Source organism: Triplophysa rosa, linkage group LG16 (genome assembly GCF_024868665.1).
Source record: "Triplophysa rosa linkage group LG16, Trosa_1v2, whole genome shotgun sequence".
Lineage (NCBI taxonomy): Eukaryota > Metazoa > Chordata > Actinopteri > Cypriniformes > Nemacheilidae > Triplophysa > Triplophysa rosa.
The window spans coordinates 9,619,673-9,641,883 of record NC_079905.1 but is presented as its reverse complement, the minus strand read 5'-3'; the positions used below and the strand labels follow the sequence as shown (position 1 = coordinate 9,641,883).

Below are 22,211 nucleotides of genomic sequence, written 5' to 3'. Positions count from 1 at the left end.
TTAAAAGACTACATGACGTATACTCTTATATCACACTGACCTTGACATCCAGATGAACGACTCTGCAGTTGTGCAGGTACTGCAAAGCTTCTAAAATGTCCCGCAGATAGAGGGCCACCTTCTCTTCTGTGAGGTTCCCCCAGCTCACAATGTAGTCCAGCAGACGGCCCTGATCGGCCCTGCGGAAACGCACAAAACACATGTATGTTCAGAAACGCATGACAACCATGCACGTTCACCTTTATAATGTGTGTGTGTTTTCTCACATCTCCAGGACTAGCGCATAGCTGCTGGAGGTCTCAAAAATATCCAGTAGTTTGACTAGGTGTGGGTGCTGGAGTCTCTTCAGAACGCTGAACTCGTGCGTGACCTGGTCTCGCTTCATCAGTTTCTTGTTCACAAACTTGACGGCCACGGTGCGCTTGGACCCTCTCTGGTCACAGCGTTTCACTACAGAGAACCTTCCCCTGAAAGACAAAAAAAAAAAACTATTTAAGGTACAGCACTGCAATGTTTCCCTAAATAAAGAAGAAACGTTCTTACAAAGTTCATCTAAAATTAAGTCAATTTCAGATAAAAAAACGGAGTATTTGCATTTTTTATCCATCTGACATAAACATTTGACGTATAAGTCCCACGACTCTCACCTGCCTAGCTCTGCAACCTCAGTGTAGAAAGACTCGAAGTTGTCCTTCCACGTGACCCGGATTCCATCATTCGTAGTGCCTTTAAGACAGTGTGAATAAGTGAATAATGTATAAATATACCTACAATATACACCATTTATCCAAAAGGAAGTTTTTAATTCTCACCTAACACTCTCAGGCTGGATGATGATGTCACGCTGCCTATATCATTAGTTGCAATGCAGGTGTACATGCCATCATCATCTGAGGTCACGCCCACAATACGCAGCGTTGCCTCGCCGGTCTCACTGTGTTGCAGAGACAGAAATAAGTGAAGCGTAAAACTGAATCATTAGATTAGCCATCATTTATATGCACAGACGCATGAAAGCCTGTTTGTACCTGTAGGCTATGCTGAAGTGGCCGTTGTTGGCGAGTGGTTTTTGATCGGGTCCCTTCCAAGTGACTGTAGCTTTGGGGCGGCCACACACCTTACACCTGAGAGTGACACACTCGCCTTTATCACAGCTCACATCGCTCAGCGGGACGAGAATCTCCGGGGGAACTTCAGTAAAAACAAACATAAACATTCCTATTTTAAGATCCATTTAGAGTTTTAAACAAACTAACGTAATAAATATCTGGAACTTACCATCATAGATATAATTGGGATTTAGAAGCTGCAACATAAAGAACACAGCTTTGAGAATTTATCTTTGTAAAAATGAATAAAACTATGCTAAAACTAGATGTACGGAAGGTTTGTAGATGTGGTTACCTTTACAGAGACCTTGTTGCTTAGTCCCTCTCTAGATTTCCTGTATCCATTCTCCAGCTTGGTCTCCTTTTTACCTTCCTTCTCTCTTTTCTCTGACTTCTTTCGGATGCGGAGGGATGTATGCCATGATGATGATTTCCTGCTGGAAAAAAGATTACGGTTTTATTATTATACATACATGTAATTAGAATAAAAATGATATATTTTTATATTATTATGTATATTTACAATATGAAATAGCATAAAAGAGATTTATCTTTCTTAGTTTTTTATCTACATTTTTGCTGTCACACCATGGGACACATGCACAGTATACAGGTGCTGGTCATATAATTAGAATATCATCAAAATATTTGAATATTTATTTCACTAATTCCATTCAAAAAGTGAAACTTGTATATTATATTCATTCATTACACACAGACTGATATATTTCAAATGTTTTGACTGATATATTTCAACTTTTTGATGATATTCTAATTATATGACCAGCACCTGTATTTGTCAACAACCCAATTACACTTCATTATTTACATAATTCATGGATTAAAGTGAAAAAATTCTTCTGACTGATTTTTTTTCAGGCCAGGTCATATTCCTTTAACAGACACTTTATCTAAATAGTCGAAACCAATAGCGTTTTACGGGGAGATGTTTTGAACCACATTACGTAGTATTGCCAGTTTGCGTATTTTAAAAGCTATTTTTAATCTATGAAAAAAAGTATACTTACCTAGACAAATAATCAACCATCTATAACTTTTCAGTGCATTTTTTAATTTATCTTATGAGACCAAACAATGTTTTCTGAAACTCTTAATAATTAACAGAAAAAAGAACAAAATAAAAGCACCACTTAAGACCAACAATTTTGTTTGTATTTGTCTCCAGAGTGCTTTTCACTTTTTCTGCCTTCAGAAACCATATTCCTGAAGCTTGGCTACACCTGACACCCGTTTCAGTGTTTGACAAGATACAGTGACTAGTTAGAGTGTTTGACAAGCTACAGTGACTAGTTAGAGTGTTTGACTAGCTTTTCCAAGGTGACCGTTAAGAAGGTAGCCTATCACTTTAACATTTCCATGGCGACGCGGCACTGCTTATCATGTGACACACCGCAAAGCCACAGCAGTATGAATGATGCATTGCTTTTACATTATTTTACTCAAAAAAAATTAAAACTGTTAACTATGTCATGAAATATCTGACATTCCGATTGGAAAATATGTGCATGTGAATGTGTTTTGTTGTTTAAACACTTTTATAATGGATCGCGTTAGTTGAGCTATAAGCGGGCGCCGCCATGTTTGTTTCTGCCGCGGTCTGAGATCTGTCGGAATTACATCACGTGAATTCATCCACTTCTCTTAAAAACACAAACGTAAGTGCCTGGTGAACTGGTAGAAGAATTGAGTGATCTTAACAGTTCCTTACATTGCAGATGCTGTGTCTGATGTGAATAAAACACATCCGTCAAATTAGATTTGAGTAGATTGTTATTGCCGCAATATAGACAATCTCTAAATGTATTTTGTGCTTGTAGGCACGTGTATATGTCTGAAGCCTAAATTAAACATTATGTGGTTGAAAGCACTGCGTAGTTGTGATATGTGACCGAGTCTGTCTCTGGCTCAGTGCCAGCCAAAGCGCGTAATGTTCTAATCACACCGGTGTGATCGCACGCGTCAAAGGGTTAACAACATTATGAAAAGTGAATTTAAGACATTAAGGACAAGCTGGAACTCTGCAATTGACGGAAATCCGTCGTAGCGACGGAGAACTTTAATCCATGTGTATATTTACAATACGAAATAGCATAACAGAGATTTATCTTTTTTAGTTTTTTATCTACATTTTTGCTGTCACACATGCACAGTATATTTGTCAACAACCCAATTACACTTCATTATTTACATAATTATACACTTCATTCTACTAAGTTCTCGTACATGTTATTATATCATACAATGTTCAGTATCCAACTTGGAAAAAAAAGGGTGTTGTATGAAACCACTAGAGGTCAGTATTGCAGTATTTATATTAGAACTGCATCAGTGTGTGTGTGTGTGTGTGTGTGTGTGTGTGTGTGTGTGCGTGTTAAGGTGTTACTTAAGGAGTTCTTACTTAATAGTTGCCTCTGATATATCAGGGATAACGGCGGAGGTGTGGCCCAGCACATAACTGGGGATCCAGCCCTCGGCAGCTGGGGATTGGTCGGTGGCGGCGCGGAACACCAGAAACATGTTTTGTTGATTGGAGGCCAGAATCTGTACTACCTCCCCTTGACTTACATTAATCTCATCCTCTTTAAGAGCCACATAGTCCTGAGTCACCAACATGGTGGAGATGTTAATGCTGCTGCTGCTTTCACTCTGTGGACACACACACAGGAACACACACTGGTGTTAGAAACAGATACACTACATAGATTTAACACAAATCCAACTGCTACAAAGAGACCTTTAGTGTATTCTTTCATTACAACTAACATTTTATTCAATAAAATGTTTTTAAAATGAATGACACTGACTAAAAAAAGAAGAAAAAGCAGGCAATATGAGACCAGCATAGATAGGAACATACACATCAAAGAATCTAAAATGCAAAGTGAAACTACATTGAAGATTATATGTTTTTTAGTCACAATAATTTTCAGTTACATGTGTGTTTTTCTATAGTTTTGATGAGTTAACAATTACTTTAATATGTAGAAATAATATAAAAGTGACACTTTTGAGCTATTGAATCGTAGTGTACAGCAGGGGTTCCCAAAGTACCCCCGGTGGGTGTCGCAAGGCCACGAGGGCAGGGTCACAAAATGAATTCCAGAAATATATTTTTTATTATTAGCGTATTTCATCAATAAGTATATAAAATATTAGTAAAGTTAAAAATAAAACCATTAAAATGAAAAGCCATCAGCCGTTCGAATTTCCTTCCCCTCGATCCTGACCCCTGAGAAGACATCACATTAACGACATTAGCAACCGCATTAGGCTAGGTGCAGCAAGTCGATTTACAGCACCACGTTAAACATTCCCATATGTGCACGCAGATTATTTTTCAGGGATTAAGTTTAGGATATTTTTATTTGTCGAAATGTAACGTTGGTTAATATCGACCAAAGACAATGCAGGGAGGCCAGCGGAGGAGGGCGGAGAAGCGCCGCAGTAAGAAAGGCCATCGACCTCAGGTACGAAGAGAAGAAGCCGGCGTTTGCATAAAGAGGACATCCATAAGCACTCGAATCAGTTTGATGAAATTTGACCATCTGTAGTAATAGTTTTAAATAAATCATGGTTTATGTATAAGTATTCGAGTAAAGTAATGAGTAAATTACTATAAAATAATATTATGTTAGACTGCGTTCTTTTTTGTTATCATTATGCGCACGCTTGGATAGACCTAATAAGTGCATATGCACATTTGCACGCAAAGTTTGTATACTTTAATCACCTCCGAGGATAGTGGGGGTCTCGAGTCACTGGCACTGTTATTTTGGGGACCGTGAGCTGAAAAGTTTGGGAACCCCTGGTGTACAGTATGTATCAACTCTCATGTTCCATTAAGTTCTACCAGTTTTCTACAGTTTACTTGACCCTGCAAGTGCACTGCAATAAAGACCTTTATGAGTACAAAATGAGTATCACAAAAAATAAGAAAAGAGTTAGACAAGATTCCTTGTTAGTTATTTAGTTAAAAAGATAGGACATATCTAAAACTCAGAAATAGTTCACATGGTAGACAGTCAAAATGTCCAACGGTGTTTCTTGTGTTAGCGATTAAAAGTGTTAGTTCTTAAACTAGCTAAGGACAAAACAGTTCCTGTACAGAACCCAGAGTACTCGTACAGAGAATTGAAAGAAGACTTGTTTTACAATTCCATAAACAAACATATGAACTGAAGTTAGTGTTTGGCCAGAAGCAGAACTGTGTTAGATATCTGAGATGCAGAGCAAGGATTTGTTGAAGATCCAGAGAGTAGAAACCAGGTTAGAAGCAGAAATCAGACAGAGTCCAGGTGGGTTAGAGAGTCATTCATGAGGGGAAAACAGGTGCTGAGAGCAGCTGAAGCGTTGTGCTTGGCCACGACTGGAGGATGTGTCTCTTACCCCATTGCTCTGGGTGGATTGGACAGATTGCTCACTGGCAGAAGAGCAGGTACTCATGCGATCTGCATCTTTACTGTGGGTGGAGTGCCGGTGGCTTTGGGTCTGATTCTGTCGGCCCAGGGAGTCGCCCGCTTCCCCGGGGAACGTGAAGGAAACGGGTCTACTGGCCGGGGAGGCGGGAATGGCGCCCCAAAACAAATTGGAGGAGGATGGCGTGGAACCCCCACCTGTCTTTGGCCCGGGACTGCAGGGCGGGATGGAGTCTTTGAAAGCTGGTGTAGCTAGTGGAGAAGCCATGGGTGAGATAGTGCCGGGCCTGGGTTTGACCAGAGCTAGCGGGGCCACGGTGGCTCGCGGGAGCTGAGCCGGTGAGACTCCATCTTTGCCATCAGAATCCGTCTGTTTATGGTGAAGGCTCCCAGGAACCTTCGATTTTGGGGGGTCTCGGGCCGGATCGGGATCTGTGGTGCTACAGGGTGAGGGACCCCTGGAGAGAGGTCTTGAGGACGTACCTGATATTTTGTCGGGGCCATCGGGCTCATGGGCTCCGGGCCCCAGAGCGGGTGAGTGGTGACGGAGTGGTTGAGGCAGGCGGGAGGGCTGGGGGATACGGGAGGGGCGGGAGCGGGAACCCGACCCAGCCGGGGCCACTCCAATGCCTCCTGGGGCCGTGATCTGACCCCCAACGCATCCAGCCTGAACATTGCTTGCCGAAACACCAGGTCCGTCCAGATGGTTCCTCTGGTACTCGACGGGAGATGTGAGCGCTACAGAGGGGAAAAATAAAAATCTTTTATCATGTATTCGCCCTCATGTCATTTTAAAAGACTTACTTTCTTCTGCAGAACACAAAAGAAGATATTTTAAAGAATGTTGGTAACCAAACAACGTTGGCCCCAATTGCCTTCAATTATATGGACAAAAAAACTACTGTGACATTTCTCAAAAAGTCTTCATTTGTTTTCCACAGAAGAATGAGTCGCATACAGATTTTGAACAACATGAGGGTATACAAATTTGTGAGAAATCTCCTCAAAACATAAGGGTTTATAATATGCAAGTAAGTGCAGTACCGTTGATGAAGTTGCGCTGATGCTCCAGTATCTGACTGATTTGAAGCATCCAGACCTGTCGTACTCCAGGATGGCTCGAGTGCAGGATAAAAGTCTCTGTGCTGCCATTGGACGTCCTGGAGGTCAGCACGAATTTACATGGGTCACCGTCCACATTGTCCTCTAGACCAAGACAGCTCACCTGTGCACACAAACATACGGTTTAACTTGCTTCATGCACGCTTTCATTTGTTGTTTATCAAGTAATCTGATATGAAATACCTTGATGCTGTACTTATACAGGTATCCGGGCATGGAGAGCCCTCTCTTTTTATCTAAAGGTTCACTGAAGATGACAATCTGTTCAAAGAGGAAGATTCTTCTCTCCTTCATCCTGTTCAGCAGGCTTCCATCCGGTTCGGCCACCATGAATGTGTCCTGCAGTAGAAGACGGCCCTGAGCAATGATCTTACCCTGAGAGAAACAGAACGTCAGATGTGTTCAACGTAAATCAAATAACTGAAAATGAACAAAACAAAAAATGAATGCATGTGTTGATCTTACATCAAAACCCTGGAGTCGTCCAACATTCATCATGTCGTTGCATCTTTTTGGTACGATGCACATGATCTCAACTGCATTCTACAACACGTGAACATCACAGTCTGAATGCATATTTCCAATACAAAAATGTATGATGATATAATAGTACTAAAAAAGTCTAACCTCCAGTTCTACTGAATCCAATCCAGCTTTTTTGGAGAGTTTGAGAAAATCCTGGAAACAAACCACACAGGGATAACATAAGAATGGACCACATCAACATCTCTGCTGATTAAAGCGAAGAGAACTGGTGGATGAGCCGGACAAACCTTCAGCAGCAGCTGGTACTTCATGATCCTCTGCACAGGTTTAATGAGAAGATCAGTGATCTGAATCCTGTGACCCAGATGCTGCTTTAGATCCTGCAAGACGCACACAAACAAGAGCTTTGTTTACAACAAAAGACAAACACATAATACTGTATGTATATTATTTTGTGATTGATTCCAAAATAAATGTTTGTGCTTATATACGTTTATTGGCTTAATTTAGAAATATAATTATATACACATAACATACTTGACATGTATATATATTTTTTAAATATGAGTAATATATTTTATTTAAATAACGCAAGTTATATTTAAATACACACACAAACACACATATTATATTATATATTATAGTTTATATACGTTTGTGTTTAAAGTTTGTGTTGACATAATATATGTCTGTACTGTGCATATTAATTTTGTATTTATAAAAACACACACATACATGCATATATTTAAGAAACATATAAGAATTCATAAACATTTATATACAATTAAAATTATTGGTAAATATAAATAAACACATGTAAATAGTTCCTAAATATGTATATATGTACTGAATGTGTTTAAAAATACAAAATGAATATGCACAGTATACAGACATATTGTGTAAACAAAAACATTTATTCTGGATGTGATTAATCAGTTGACAGCCCTAATCATTAATCGTTTTGACAGAACTAATATTATTGTGTAAGTAAATAAGTATTGACCAAACTACACTCTAAATAAATGCAAACATTGTGTAAGATAATATAAGCTTTTCAACAAGCATAAATGCAGATGAAAGACTTTAGGTACACACCTCAAAATAAGTGTCGATGTACTCTGAGACAATGTGTTCAGATTTGGGTTTGTTCTGGCAGAAAACAACATACATGTGCAGCCTCCGTTCCTGAAAGACACGAAGAGTTATTACGCTCATACAATAATAAAGACCTGCTTGCGTAACAAGAGATAAGTGTTTGAAAAGCTGGAAGCACATACGTGTTTGAGAAAAAGAGGACCCAGACGATCCGGGTCCTCAAGGCACTTCTCAAGCTCTCCCTGGAAGAAACTAAAACAGCAAATGATTGTTGTTAGTTTTTTTAAATGGCTGATATTAATGAGCCGCCAATACATAAAACGTCAGTGTGTTTATTCATATAATATTAAACCATGAATATACTTCATAGTGAATTGGACACATACTCTCTGTGCCAGTCATATATCTGCTGAATGTTGCCAAACACAATCTTGTCTTTTCCTTTCATGTCATCCGGAACTCCATCTTCTCTCATCCTGGTCATGTAGCCCTGCACACACACGTCACAGCATTCACATTTATTCCCTACATATCTAACCACTATTATTACACAATCCACCTCAACATCCAGATTCACTCACCTCAACGACCAGACCGAGCTCCCTCACATAGTCCCTCTCGGTCTCCACCAGTTCCAATAGGACGTAGCTAAAGAAATATATAAAGGACGTGTTACACTGACAATAAATGATAAAGAGAAGAAGAGGGACTAATAACGTACTGCCGTCTCTTGAGGAAGCCGGTCTTGCGCTCCTCTATCTCGTCAATCGGGGAGGATGATGACAGTAGGGAGTTATCAGAAGGGTTGAAGGAAGTGCTGCTGCTGTCGGCCTGCTCCACTGACAGAGAGCTGGGTCTGTCCTCCAGAGCCTATGTGGACATCACATACTAAGTGTTACTTGTATATTTGTCTCAGATTCAGACGCCACACCCGCATGCTAACGGTCCAATACATAGCGCTATTTTACAGTGCGTTTTTCAGACAATCGGTCACAGAAAGTGCTGTGACATTGATGGGGAGATTTAGGAGACGACTTGTGTATCAACTCTTCGGAGTCACTATAGGTTGCCGCAGGGATGACGTGTTTTTGTATGCGAAACATGAAAGCGAGTTAGCATTGTAGCATTTCCGGTTCCATCGCCCTGAAAACAGATTTTTGGCTAAATGCCTGAAATAAGATCTGTGGTGAACAACACCTTCACGTTTTATTCCACGACAAAACACACCAGTTATAACCCGTACGTGATTTTGTTTAAATCTTTACCATGTGCAGAGCCGTTGAGAGCCGCGACAACGGAAGTTCAAAATATTCGCGTGTCACTTGATCATTGGAGCCTTCGGATAGTTCCAGGAAGTTATGTTTTCTCTTTAAATGCTTTATTTCGTTCATTTTCTCATTCATTAAATGATTTACGTCTTTAAATGGGTTTAAAGTGTGTCACAATCGTTCTGTTTAGTTACTAGTAACTTCCAGGAACTTTTGAGAGCCTCCATGAACCGCCATCGCTGTGAAAAAACGGTTCCACTGGAGTCAACGAAGTTGACGCAACTCTCTCTCTCTGTCAATGCCTCCGAGCATTTCTTGAATACAGCGGTTGCTAACACGTTGCTAAATGCGACTACAGACATCAATGTCGAGGACATTAAACGTCATCATAAATAATGCAACGTGGCCAGAAAACATGTTTTCAATAAAGTTGGCTTGGTGGTTGTGATATCGAATGACCGTAGTCTAGTCTGTTTTTAGCCTCATGAGAGCTTCATACCACTGGCGATTGTATTTAGGCTTCAAAAGTAACAAATGTTGTGACAGTTTGCAAAGATTAACTTGCGAGACAAAACGTGCAAGTGCCACAATCTTTTACATCCTTTATTTTTTGCGATCTTTCAAACATCTATGGGAAAAATCCCATACGCCTTTGGTCGAGGGAACCAGTGCGACGCTAACTTCTGGGTTGGCCTACAAGAATTCGGCTTCCCTGCGGCACTCTATAGTCTATATCGTTGCTGTACATGTGTTCAGACATGCCAGCTTACCATCTTGCTTTTGACCAGCTCCTCAATAGCACTGACTAGCTCAGCAGCGCTGGGGGTCTCAGAGCTGGAGGGGCGGACGGAGAGACGAGAGGAGGTCTGCAGAGATAAAGAGAGTGAAAGCGGGAAAAGAGCCACACCGAAAGACACAGAAGAGAATGTGGAGCTAAAGCGTGATCACGAATCATTCAGGCACATACTTATGGTCTTATCTTATTGGTATCGAGGACATTTAACGCTGGTTTCAGTTTACTATAGCTTCTCTTGATGACGTGTGTCTTTACATTACTCTTAATTACTCAAAAACATGAATCAAATAGAAAGAAATGGGAAATCCAGCAGAAAGTCTCACCCTTGCTGTGCCTTCCAGACTTTCCAATTTGTGTCTGGGAGTGGCCTCGGGTCTGCTAAGCTTTTACAGGCCAATCAGACAGCAGAGTGGATAATGAGGGGTAAGCACAGAGGGGAGGGGGGTGGGGGGTGAATGGGCGGGGTTTGGAGGGTTGGTTAAAAAGGTTAAGAGTGAAGGGTGGAGTCACCGTAAGGCACATGACCCTCTTTCTACAGAATCACGGATCTTTGACATTGATGCCCACGTATAACCTACACACTTGTTTCCCTTCCTGCATTTTGGAACGTTTGAGGAAGCCAGTCAGGTTAAAAATCAGCACATTAGATTTGATGACAATCAAATGAAGGTAAAAAATATATAGAGAGGTGGAACTAAATCATAATACAACACGGTGAAAATAGAGAAATGAAAGATGAGTGCTTCCCAGTTTAAATCAGCCGGATTTAAACAACAGAAGTACAAAATTTCGTCTAAATGCCAGCGTCTAGAAGAACACTACTTAGAAACAGGAAGTCTACAGCGGTTCTCAGGAAGTGCTCAACTTCTACGGCTCTACCAACAAAAGCGAGAACCAAAATACACAGCAAATTAAAGTAGAAAGAAAGGGGTCTCTCGTCTTTAGAAAAGCAGAGGGTTATGGGAATAGAAAGCAATGCAAAATTCTATGAAAGGAGGGAGACCAGAAAGGGAGGAATCAGATGGAGAGATATGGGAACTGAGATAAAACAAAGACAGGACACAAATCAACGTAATGCTATGGCAAACAATACAGGCCAAAGAAAACAAAAGAGAAAAACAAATTAGTGTCACAAGCTGTTCTGGAGCAGGGATGAGCTCAGCTATAAGCGGAGCAGTTAAACGTTTCGTGGCCATTGTCCTAAAGATATAAATATATTTAATACAAATTTGGGAAATGGTCACATGCTTTGTGATCAGTAGATATCCAATGATCAAATCATAAAGATTGCATGAACGAGGTGTTGATAGTAAAGAGTTTGGCACACAGAAGCTGTGAACAGGTTTGTGGAAGATCTCTAACAAGGTTAAGGGTTTAAAGGTCACCTAAAGCAACTAACAATAAAACAAAACTCAAAATCAATAAAAACAAGAATAAACAAAAAACTCTCACACCAACCACCCTCCATTATCCCGTCCACAGACCTGGTCTGTTGCGGGCCGTCTCACCTTGTCGTCCTGCGCGTCCGGCTGAAGGAGACTGTGTTGTTGGATGGCCATGGGTGGAGGAAGAGGCACAGTGTCGGCTCCTTCTTCTCCCTCCTCCTCTCCACAGCTCTGCATGCCCGATGATGAAGACTTGGAGAGTGTCCCGCTGCTAAGACCCTCATTACGGACCCTCTGTTTACATTTGAGGTAAAAAAACAATCGCTTAGGACACATACACAGAATTGCATGCAGAAAGTTGAACGAATCAACAAAGTCATTTTCTTCTGGAAGGCCTAAAACATATGGCAGACAGGAAGTACAAACAGAGAGTGCCCGAACCTCCTCCAGCGTCTCATCCTGGGGTGTGGCGGCACTATCATCAGAGTCTTTCTGTGATCCTATTTCTGCACTCTTTCTGACGTCACGGCTCTTCTTGTGTTTGTGCGCCAGCTTCTTCACATGGCCGTCGGCTTTACCACTGCTGAGTCTTCTCACAGGACTGGTCAACCATTTCCGTAATGTGTTTCCAGGGCGCTTCGGCCCAGGGGAACTGTGGGAGCCCATCACGTGACCTGGCTGGAGAGTGGCAGATGAGCCTGGCAAGATGGCATCATTACTGCAAACCGAGAGAGCATCTAAAAAAGAAAAGAGATTAAAGCTCATGATTTTTGTGAACAGATAACATTGGAGAAGCACATTAGACATTTTCCAACCTTTGTGGTTGAAGATTCCTTCCATTTCTATGCTGCTGCGGGAGTGAGCGATGCAGAGCGCGGCACAGGGCACCAGGCCCTCCAGGGCGGGTGAGCGGTCCGTGGTGCGCACCAGGCACCAGTCGGGTTTATCGTGGAGCCTCTCCAGGACCTCCACCGTCTGTCCCCGCCGCACCGTCAGCTCGTTGCTGTTACCGGCCATGAAGTCGTGGATCACTACTGTCAGCTCACAGCCACCAGACAACTGACAAAAAGAAAAATACAGTTCAACCTATGAACAGAAACATTTCTCTGCTCGAGTATTAAGCATTGTTATCGCGTGGAGGAGATGTATCCTCACCTTGTCGCTGTCTAGCGTGTTTTGAGATGTTCGTGAGGCCAGTGATATGGTGTCTGGCTGACTGCTGCCGTCACCCTGACTATCCAAATCCTCTCCATCTCTGCGAATACAAACAGAGACACAGAAATGAACTTTTGATCTTAAGAGCTTAATGACTACACACACTAAGAACATGTGAGGGAGAAGCAACTTTATATGAGAGTACGAGGATAAAAATAAAGTTTCACTGGCCTGGGGGTGTACCTGCGACCCTTGTGTTTGGTCGTGGAGGGTTTGGGGATGTGGATGGGCTCCTTTAGCGCCCCCTTCAGGTGCACGGTGCGCTCCTGAATCACTTCACGGATGTGTTTTATCCAGTCCTGTTTGTTCTCAATACTGGAGGCCTGCGTGTTTGTGTGTGGAAACAGAAAAGAGAGAAAAACACAAAGTTGGATAAAAATATAAACTTACTTTCTATGGTGAACTAAGGGTGAGTTAACTGTCAGCGTGTGGACATACTCACCATAGATCCATGTTTGCATCCCTGACTTAGCTTAATTCAAAATATAAAAATATACAAGGTTTTACTGTTTTATAAAGTGTCAAATATTATAGTGCATGAGACAGTGGCCAGGGACACGTGGACAACGTTAGGAATATTTTTGTAAACATTTAGAGCCAATGTTGAAAAATTCTGCAGTGTTGTGCGCAGCTGCTATTTATAACTGTTACACAGATCAACAAATTATTCAAATTTAAAAGTACACTTTAATTTCTTTTGATTTTCAAAAATGTGCAATATGTATGTAATGTATTTTAATTATAATATTTTTTAACTTAAAAGCTATTTTTTGTTTGGCTCATATGACAAACATCATATAAAGTTACAGTAGCCCCACAGTTGAAAGCAGCATGCAGTCAGTTAACATCTACTGTAAGACAGAAGCCAAGCCATCAGCAAGCCACAGAGATTCTTCTTGGCGTTTTGTTTTTCTTACACTTTAGAAACATGCAGTTAAGAAAAGTGAGTTTTTCCTTCATAATGCACAGTCAAAGTTTTGCGGGTTGCACGTTTATTTATTTTTTGCTTGTATTGTTTGAAGTGAGGGGTGAGATTTCATTCCTTCTGTGGTATCTTACAGTATGCTGTTGACAACCTGTATCTGGCTGTCAACCTTATCTGTCTGCAGTAAAATACTCACATTTGGACTTTTAGCAAACATGAAACGAAGGACCATTGAAAAAATGTGATACCTATAATGCATCCAAAGTTTAGAAAGAAGTCAACACGACAGCATCCGCACTACACAGTTCCACCTTATACTCAGTTAAAAAGTACAAAAGAGACAAGCTACAGAGATACACAGGAGAACGCTGAAGCAAACAATGGCATGCTTTGAGATAGGGAGAAAGAGAGCTAGCAAAAGAAAGAAAAGCGAGATAAACATTTTTACCTTGAGGACAATCTTATTGTCTGAGGTTGGGGTCCGTCCTACCCAAAGAGCGAATTTGCATGGATCTCCTTCCACATGTTCAGTAACGCCCAGCTCAGAGGTCTGCAATCGGACAGAACAAAACATTTAAAACAATCAGATCCGCTATTGAAATATTCACTGTTGAGCTTTGAACCTTCCAACTGCAACTTCACTTGATACTTACAAACAGCTTGCTCTTGTACAGGTACTTGCTCCTGCCATTGGAGTCTTTAACCTCTTTGCTGAAGATAAGTGACATCTCGAAGAGGAAGAGATGACGTTCTCGTCCTTTACGGATCAGGGTCTTGGGATCCCACACTTGGAAGGCCTCCTGCAGGATCAGCTCTCCCTGGGACTCAATGTTCTCATCAAACCCTACAGACATTCACTGTGATTAAAGACCTCTTCATATTCTGTCATATGTGAGTTTTTGTATCGGTGTTTACTCACCTTCAAGCATGCTCAAGTGCATGGCGTCATTGGCTCTCTTGGGAACGCTAAGCATGACTTCAAGTCCGTCTTTGATTTCACCTTTGCCTTCCTCACAACACGTGAGGAGCTCCTACAAACGCAAACATCTCGCGTTATGTTTAAAGAAGTAATTTGATTGCAACTGTGCAATTCTGCGCGCAGATCCGATACACGTTTACCTTGAGAAGCAGCTGGTACTTGGTTATTCTCTGCACAGGTTTGATGAGGTATGAAGAGATGGAGTTTGCCAGGCGATGCCTCTGCTGGATCTCCTGCAACAGGATGGAAAACCAAATTCGAATGTTTAAGTTTAACAATAAGGATTCAAACCAGTGTGTGCGTTGAGAATGAACAGTAATTCATTTGCATCAAGCCATGAGACCAATAGTTATACATTATTTTTATCCTTGTAATAATAATTAATTGTAGCAAAATAAATTTAAAATTTAATCAATTGTGAATTTGTTATTCTCAACACTAATTCAACATGAAATCAATTATCTTTGCTATCTGGGATAGACATTTTGGCAAAGGGGCGTGGCTAAAAGACTGCCCCCACCCTGAAGGTTAACATAAAAAAAATACATATATTACAAAATATATTTAGAAAATTCGGTCATGGAACAAACTAAAAGACAGAAATTTGTTAAAACTACACCTGATGATTAAAACGACACATTTACAGTAGTATTAATTAAAGAAATGTAAAGAAATTCTCACATCAAAGTATCCTCCAGCATGCTCAAGTATAAGTTGAGTGGAGTCTGGTTTGTTCTTGCAGTAGTTCACATACATCTGGAACTTATCGGCCTGCATAAAGATGATGAAGAGAGGCATTGTAATAAGCCTTATCTGAAAGAAACTGATGCAGTTACTTTAAAAACATCTGCTTACCCAAGTCACAAAACAGTGACCCACATCTTCAGGAAGCTGCTCATACTTCTCCAGTTCTTTGAGGAAAATACTGATGGAAAGAAACAGATAAGTGATTAAACCACTTCATACCAGCCCACATACTTTCAGAATTTTTTTTGTTATAATAAAAGTAAACTTACTTGTGGTGGAACTCATAGAGGTCCTGCATGTTACCAAAAATGATATGCTCTTTGTTGACGATCCCCGGTGGGATCTCCTCCACACCGCTGGTCATCTCCCACAGATACGTCTGGGGAAACAAAGACAGAGCGAGCATGATTCAAAAAAGGCAAGAGATTCGCACATCTATTTACACACATATGCATCATAGGTCTATCCTAAGGCGACTTTGGTTTAGTGCACTGATAATGTACAGAAAGTGTGAAAAAGCACTCACGTCCATGCACTCCCTCAGGTCTCGAACGTAAGCCTTTTCTGTCTGAATCAGCTCAGCCATGATAAAGCTACACAGACACACACACAAAAGAGGTTAAAGAATTGAGATATATACATGTGTATTTCACATTAAATATCGATGCGTAACAGAGAGCGAGACGTACTCCTTCCTGCGGGCGGACTTGCGCTTCTCTTCGTTAAGTTCATGGGCAGCGTCTCTCAGTTTGACCTCTGACCCTGGAGCACTGGCTGGGATGATGTCCAACTGCAGGTCTTTACTCTGTAAAAAAGATCAAACCACCTTGTTTCAAGACTCAATCTGTACATTAGTTTATTCCAAATGTGCTTATTGATATATGCCAATAACTGCAGAGCATGAAAGTCTCTTCAAAATGTTTAACCTAATTATGGTCTATTACAAGAAGATATAAAAACGTACAGCTTTGTTCGAATCAGAAGAGATGCCGAGGGCTTTCTCCAGTGATGTGCGGTACTTATCCATACGGAGGGAGAAGTCACGGTAACGTTTGTCCACGGCCGTCACCCACTTCTTGATCTCCGCGGCATGGGCGTGGCCCTTATCGCAGAACCCATCTGCCAACTGTATCAACAGCTTCACTCTCTCTTTGGTTTGCTGAGGAGAAAGGAAGAGAACTTTAGGAACTGAAGGTGTCCTCAAGGTGTCATTTGTGAGGTGAAGTTGTACCTTGGCTGTGATGTGGAAGTCCTCATGTTCTTTCAGAAGCTCTTGCGTGTGGTGGATGCTGGAGCCTGTGGACATGTGTGTGGAGAGATAGAACTCGCCTGTGTCGTGGATCCACTCCAGGGCCTGAACAGACAAAGGAAAAGTTAACGCATGGCTTAACAGGGAATGGATTTAATGGCTTGGTAACAATCCAAAACTGCCACACTCCTTACAAAAGAATAGTATTACTTGAATTAAATATAATTAACATCAAATGGCTAAAACTGTTTATAATTTATGGCTGCAAGACCAATGCCATGTAATTTCGGGAGGGACTCCAACATTCAAACAGAACAATAAATTAGGAAATTCACTTCTGGATGTAAAAACCTTGGAGTGACACACACATCTGCACAGAAGATGAAAAGGGTAATTGACTTAATGATAATGTCTCTGTACAGGTGCATTTAAGAGAGTGAGTCATGAGTCTCTGTCTCAGATTTTTGCCTAAGGCTGTGAAAAACTGAGAAATCAGACGGATCAAAAGAACAGACGGAGGAGACAAGAGAGTTCAAACCTGTTTAGCACTGCGTTCAAACACCACATACTGCTGACACTGGTCCAGCCTTCTCTTCCTCATGGTCCAGAAGTGCAGGACACGATTCTCTCTTTGCAACAGCTCATTTAGGATATCTACACATCAGAAAGACACACGTGACCGTTCTGAACCACGACAGCACTTCATTTGCATCAGAAGCGTTAATCCATTATTAAGATGAATTAAAGGAACAGTTCCCCCAAACATGAAAATTCAAAACCTGTATAAATGTCTTTCTTTGTTCCAAAGATATTTGGATGAATGCTTGTAATCAAACAGTTCTTGGCCACCATTGACAGCCATACTAGGAAAATTTGCATTATAAATTTAGAACAACTTGAGGGTGAGTAAATAACGACAGCATTTTTATTTTTGGGTGAACTGTCGCTTTAAGAAAATAAAATATTATTTATTGGTTCACAACCAGAGTTTAAGAGATTCTTTAATGTCATTATATTACTACATTGCTCAAAGGCAATGCCTTGCAAGTTCCAGTTTTGATCTTTAACCACTAGACCGGACAGAAAGTTAATGCTAATAATTTTAGTAACAAGGAATTTTTTAAAAATCCAACCCATTTAAAGGTGCAATTCATAACTTTTTTTGTTAAAAATAAACAAAAATCCTTTATAGAGCAAGTGTAAGTGTTTAAAACCATCTCCCCTATTCAAAATGGAAAGCTGTCATACGTATATTTTATAAGCTTATAAACATTTTATATAAGCTGTCTTTCACAGGAAATGACTTCAACCCATGTAAGGAACTACATTAAATGTTCATGTTTTAAACAGAGATGGCAAAAAGTTACAATGTTTTCTATTAAAACAGGAAGTTGTAGCGCATCCCTTTCGTAAAACAGCCAATACTCTACATAACAGTTAATGTTACAGCTATTAACCATGACTTCCTGCTTATTATTGCTAGTCAAAGGTAGGTGGAAATAGGGGGAGGGGCATCCTCATTCTAGAGAGCATTTTATTGGACAGTCATTTGCATACGCCCATGAGTGCAATATGAGTCAGCAATATTTTTTGTGTCAAACATTTATCAGGCATTTTCATAGATTGAACACTTGCACAGAGAGAATATATATCATTGTGTATCATTATGTTCATGTGTTGCATAAAGATAATGTGACGTGTCCCAGCGGAGTCATTTTGCCTATGTTCTGCAGTAAGCTGCCATCTCTTGTGCGGAGGCCTGACCCACTTACAGTTTCTTTTTCTGAGTCACTGAAAGCACACTCAGAACAGAATAGGGCTGCGTTCATAACGCACACCTTCTAAACTGGGCTAAAGTGGGCCAAACTGGGCCAGCTGCTGAAACTCATTTAAAGTGTAGAGTGCATTCTCAGCACTAGATGGCGCTATAGAGCTGTTTGGGAATAGAAATCAAATACTGTGACCAAACCCCTATAGGGCAGACAGACTGTGTCAAGTCATGTCCCCAGAGAGCCAGCAGAGGGAAGACTAGTAAATAAGAAGCAAACATGCAGAGAGGCAGCATCTGTGGCCTTGTGCTTTACAGACTGGAACAGCATTTGAAACAATACAGAAACAAATGCAGTCTCAGTTTAATGACCTTGTTTATAATACAGCTCTTTGAGATACTCGGTTCTGATTGGTCAATCGCAACCTTTAGAGGTCATGTGACCACGACAGGGTGTTCTCTACGCTAGGGTTTGTTTGGCAATACCAACCACCTATACACTGCGTTTTATGTAACATTCATAAATCATTACCAGAACTGTCCCGTGTTATCGTGTAGATTCATCATGTGTCATAAAACAGCCTAGTTGACGCTGTGACTCACTTTTGACCTGCTGCTCGGGTGCTTTTACGTGACTCAACATTCCCGGCATGCTGACACTGTTCCTGTGCATGTACTTCAGGAATACATCAGCGTTTCGTCTGGCTAAAGTGCACGCCTGAAAAGAAAAGACATCAGCCGAGAGAGAGATTAAAAACAGCTGAAAATGATACTGTCTAAGGATCGATTGAGTCTGACTATGAAGATTAAGATGGGTCATGTGTTACCTTGAGGAAGGCCTCTTTTTGCTCCAGGTGTTTGCTGATCATGGGGCTGACGTGGTCGGTTTCGCAGTTGGGTCCGAGTTTGTCTGCTCCGCCGCACCAGTCCTCCTCACGCTTGTATTCCTGCTCGAGACTCTCCAACACACTACACACCTGCAGATGGGATATTTTGTGTTACGACATGAAATGTCCTCTACACTGTTTCGAGACGAAATAAGTGACGTGGGTATGTACTGATCCACACAAGCACTGCTGCTGGCTAAACGCTTCATGCACCATTAACCCAATCAGTGACCCGAACACATCACCCGACCTGTTCAGAGGTCTTGTAGAAGGCCACGGATGCGTTGACTAGTTTAAGCCGGTCTTCCATCTTCAGCATGAGCTGCTGCCAGTGAGAGGCCACGTTCTCGGCACAGTCTCGAATCATGTCCATGTCATAATGATTGGCCTGAAGGAGAGCCTCGGCTTTCTGCTGGACCTGCAGGGCGCTCTGATGGGTCTTCTGCAGAGGGAAGGTAAAAGCGTGTCAGATAAGACAAACAACTAAAGCGACAGACAAGAATAGACCGAGATAAAAGGCAAGGCAGATAGGAGTCAGATGGCTAGAGACAACAGAGGGCGAGATATAAATGATAGTTTATTACTGGTGTACAGAATGCAGTTCATAGCCTCTATCTTAAAGAACACCGAAGTCTTTGGTATTGAAAACGGAGATGGGGAGCCTGACAGCGGGAGGAAATGAGAAGACTGCTCTGATAGACAGCCTTTGTTCCTTTAGGTTCTTAATAGTGGTCCAGCTACAGAAGATCTGATGTTATCCTGATCTTCATTAAAAGAGACGAGAAAAGGAAACAGACTGTCTGTGTTTGAGCACATGATGAGACAGCGGTCGCATTCAGTCGGCGCTTGGAACTGATAATCGCATAAGTAAATAACAAAAATAAAAACAGAAACATATTAATTTATTTCTTAAAGTTACAGAAGCGAATTGATGCTATTTCGATCTTTCTGTTGGGATGTGGGTGAGGGGCACGCTAGCACTAATGCATGTTTACAACAGTTATTGTTTTAACTTTTCCAAGTGTTTAGAGTCTACTGGAAGGAAAGAGCAAGGACATAGCGAAAGAGATAAGAATGATGAGGTGAGCAGGTGGAAGACGGTGTAGCATATACGCAGCATACTGACCTCAATAGCATGCTGGAACTGCTCGTGCTCTCTCTGCAGCTGTTCGGCTTCTTGAAGCGAGCTGGCCGTGATCAGTCCTGCATTCAGCATCGACTCGCCATTACGAATCCAACCCAGAACCTGCAACAGACACACACACGGGCACATAGAGGTCAGAGATTAATAAACACTTTACTCTATTGATGTCTATTAAAGTTGGAGGTCTGTGGAAATAACAGTTATATCCAAATTGTTCAACAGTGGGGTCCAATTGTCAGACACCTAAAAATATATATTATTTTGAATTCTTTTACATGTAATATTTTATCAGCATAATTAGATTGAATTTGATAAAATAATAATATTATTTAATATGTATGATTATTATATCAGCATAATTAGATTTAATATTATACAATAATATTGTTCTTATTTTATTATTTTATCAGTATAATTATTTAGCATATCTACTGTATTATTGGCAAAAAAAAACTTTATCTGTGTTATCCCAGCCTGGTTTAAACTGCAGAATCCTCATTCTTCATTTTTTTGCTGTAACTTTTGTTTTAAAATTCTAATATTTGATTTCCACAGATTCCATCTCTTACTTTTGCAGAGTGATTGCTCTTTTGATATACGGTGCGCTCTTTTGTAATGATAAAATAAAACTCCAGGTTCAAGGTTTTTTCTCATTTTTAAGGAGGGCGAGAGTGTCACACCTGTTTGACTTCCGCCTGCAGGTGGCGCAGCTGCACACACTGCTCCAGGTGTCTGCGGTGCTGCTCTGCAGCCACGTCCAGCTCCTGCTGTTTCTCATGCAGGAACTCCAGCAGATCCTGAACCCGTGTGGCCATGTCCACATCTCTGTCACACAGCAGCTCAACACCTAGCCAAGCAGAGAGAGACATTTTTACACATTACACGCATGCACACACATCACCATGCAGAGTGTCTGGACTGAAAACTCTTGCGAGAAAAGCCGTCCTTAACCGTTTTAAGAGACGTTAGAAGGTGTACTTTAGGCATAAAATCAAATGCATATCTGATTCAAACACCCACTCAACCCTCACAAAACTGCCCACTGGCAACATAACCTTATATAACATGTGGTATACAGCCGCTGATCGCTGAATGACCCTGCGCTCACATCTTTTCCCAGCGTTAGCATCACAACACTGTGTGAGGTGTCTCGCTCTATTCTAGTGTGACTAGAGGACAGTGATTTAGCGATCATTGACTCTTAAATTTGCTTACCTGACGCCTGCACCTCATTGACATACTGCAGGAGCTCCTGACCCTGGTGGATGACGTGGAAGGCGAGGTTGTTCATGGTGAGCGCTTTGTCAGCGTGGTGCTGCAGTCTCTGTTCAGCCAGCGTCAGGTCTTCGGTGTCGAAGTCGTTCATCTGCTGCGATAACTCCTCATTCCACGAGTCCAGATCCGAGATGATCTGCATGGGAATTAAGAGCCGTATGAGATTACTAATGAGCAAGATGTTCATAAAGTCTCTCTGACTGTGTGTGTGTCTGTGTGGGAGAGTAAACATATTCAGGTGCAGTTCATCCTAGGGTAGTGAATAATGCCGTTTATTAATTGCTGGTTATTCATACGAGACATCAGGGAGTCTTAAACTAGGGCA

At 41.2% G+C, this 22,211-nt stretch overlaps 1 protein-coding gene across 10 annotated transcripts in view; it reads right to left on the bottom strand.

The window, feature by feature from the left end:
- The window catches only part of trioa (trio Rho guanine nucleotide exchange factor a), an 86,271-nt gene that overhangs the window by 4,127 nt on the left and 59,933 nt on the right, over positions 1-22,211 (bottom strand). For 3 of the 10 annotated variants that reach the window (XM_057355422.1, XM_057355429.1, XM_057355431.1), the window contains 44 exons: positions 21,827-22,022; positions 21,292-21,458; positions 20,594-20,713; positions 19,718-19,909; positions 19,408-19,557; positions 19,184-19,298; positions 17,351-17,466; positions 16,795-16,917; positions 16,528-16,722; positions 16,253-16,368; positions 16,090-16,156; positions 15,833-15,942; positions 15,672-15,741; positions 15,498-15,587; positions 14,957-15,049; positions 14,757-14,868; positions 14,491-14,681; positions 14,286-14,387; positions 13,355-13,384; positions 13,084-13,235; positions 12,853-12,952; positions 12,513-12,756; positions 12,139-12,434; positions 11,821-11,991; positions 10,287-10,382; positions 8,970-9,118; positions 8,830-8,896; positions 8,635-8,738; positions 8,431-8,500; positions 8,249-8,338; positions 7,441-7,533; positions 7,295-7,345; positions 7,133-7,210; positions 6,851-7,042; positions 6,590-6,770; positions 5,517-6,283; positions 3,529-3,776; positions 1,405-1,546; positions 1,279-1,306; positions 1,029-1,191; positions 813-934; positions 648-726; positions 267-467; positions 41-179 (listed from right to left, as the gene is read on the bottom strand). In XM_057355422.1, the coding sequence (XP_057211405.1) occupies positions 41-179; positions 267-467; positions 648-726; positions 813-934; positions 1,029-1,191; positions 1,279-1,306; positions 1,405-1,546; positions 3,529-3,776; positions 5,517-6,283; positions 6,590-6,770; positions 6,851-7,042; positions 7,133-7,210; positions 7,295-7,345; positions 7,441-7,533; positions 8,249-8,338; positions 8,431-8,500; positions 8,635-8,738; positions 8,830-8,896; positions 8,970-9,118; positions 10,287-10,382; positions 11,821-11,991; positions 12,139-12,434; positions 12,513-12,756; positions 12,853-12,952; positions 13,084-13,235; positions 13,355-13,384; positions 14,286-14,387; positions 14,491-14,681; positions 14,757-14,868; positions 14,957-15,049; positions 15,498-15,587; positions 15,672-15,741; positions 15,833-15,942; positions 16,090-16,156; positions 16,253-16,368; positions 16,528-16,722; positions 16,795-16,917; positions 17,351-17,466; positions 19,184-19,298; positions 19,408-19,557; positions 19,718-19,909; positions 20,594-20,713; positions 21,292-21,458; positions 21,827-22,022 (6,378 nt within the window). Of the gene's footprint in view, positions 1-40; positions 180-266; positions 468-647; positions 727-812; positions 935-1,028; positions 1,192-1,278; positions 1,307-1,404; positions 1,547-3,528; positions 3,777-5,516; positions 6,284-6,589; positions 6,771-6,850; positions 7,043-7,132; positions 7,211-7,294; positions 7,346-7,440; positions 7,534-8,248; positions 8,339-8,430; positions 8,501-8,634; positions 8,739-8,829; positions 8,897-8,969; positions 9,119-10,286; positions 10,383-11,820; positions 11,992-12,138; positions 12,435-12,512; positions 12,757-12,852; positions 12,953-13,083; positions 13,236-13,354; positions 13,385-14,285; positions 14,388-14,490; positions 14,682-14,756; positions 14,869-14,956; positions 15,050-15,497; positions 15,588-15,671; positions 15,742-15,832; positions 15,943-16,089; positions 16,157-16,252; positions 16,369-16,527; positions 16,723-16,794; positions 16,918-17,350; positions 17,467-19,183; positions 19,299-19,407; positions 19,558-19,717; positions 19,910-20,593; positions 20,714-21,291; positions 21,459-21,826; positions 22,023-22,211 lie in introns of those variants that run through there. The other 7 variants (XM_057355424.1, XM_057355425.1, XM_057355430.1 and 4 more) reach the window with 7 other exon arrangements.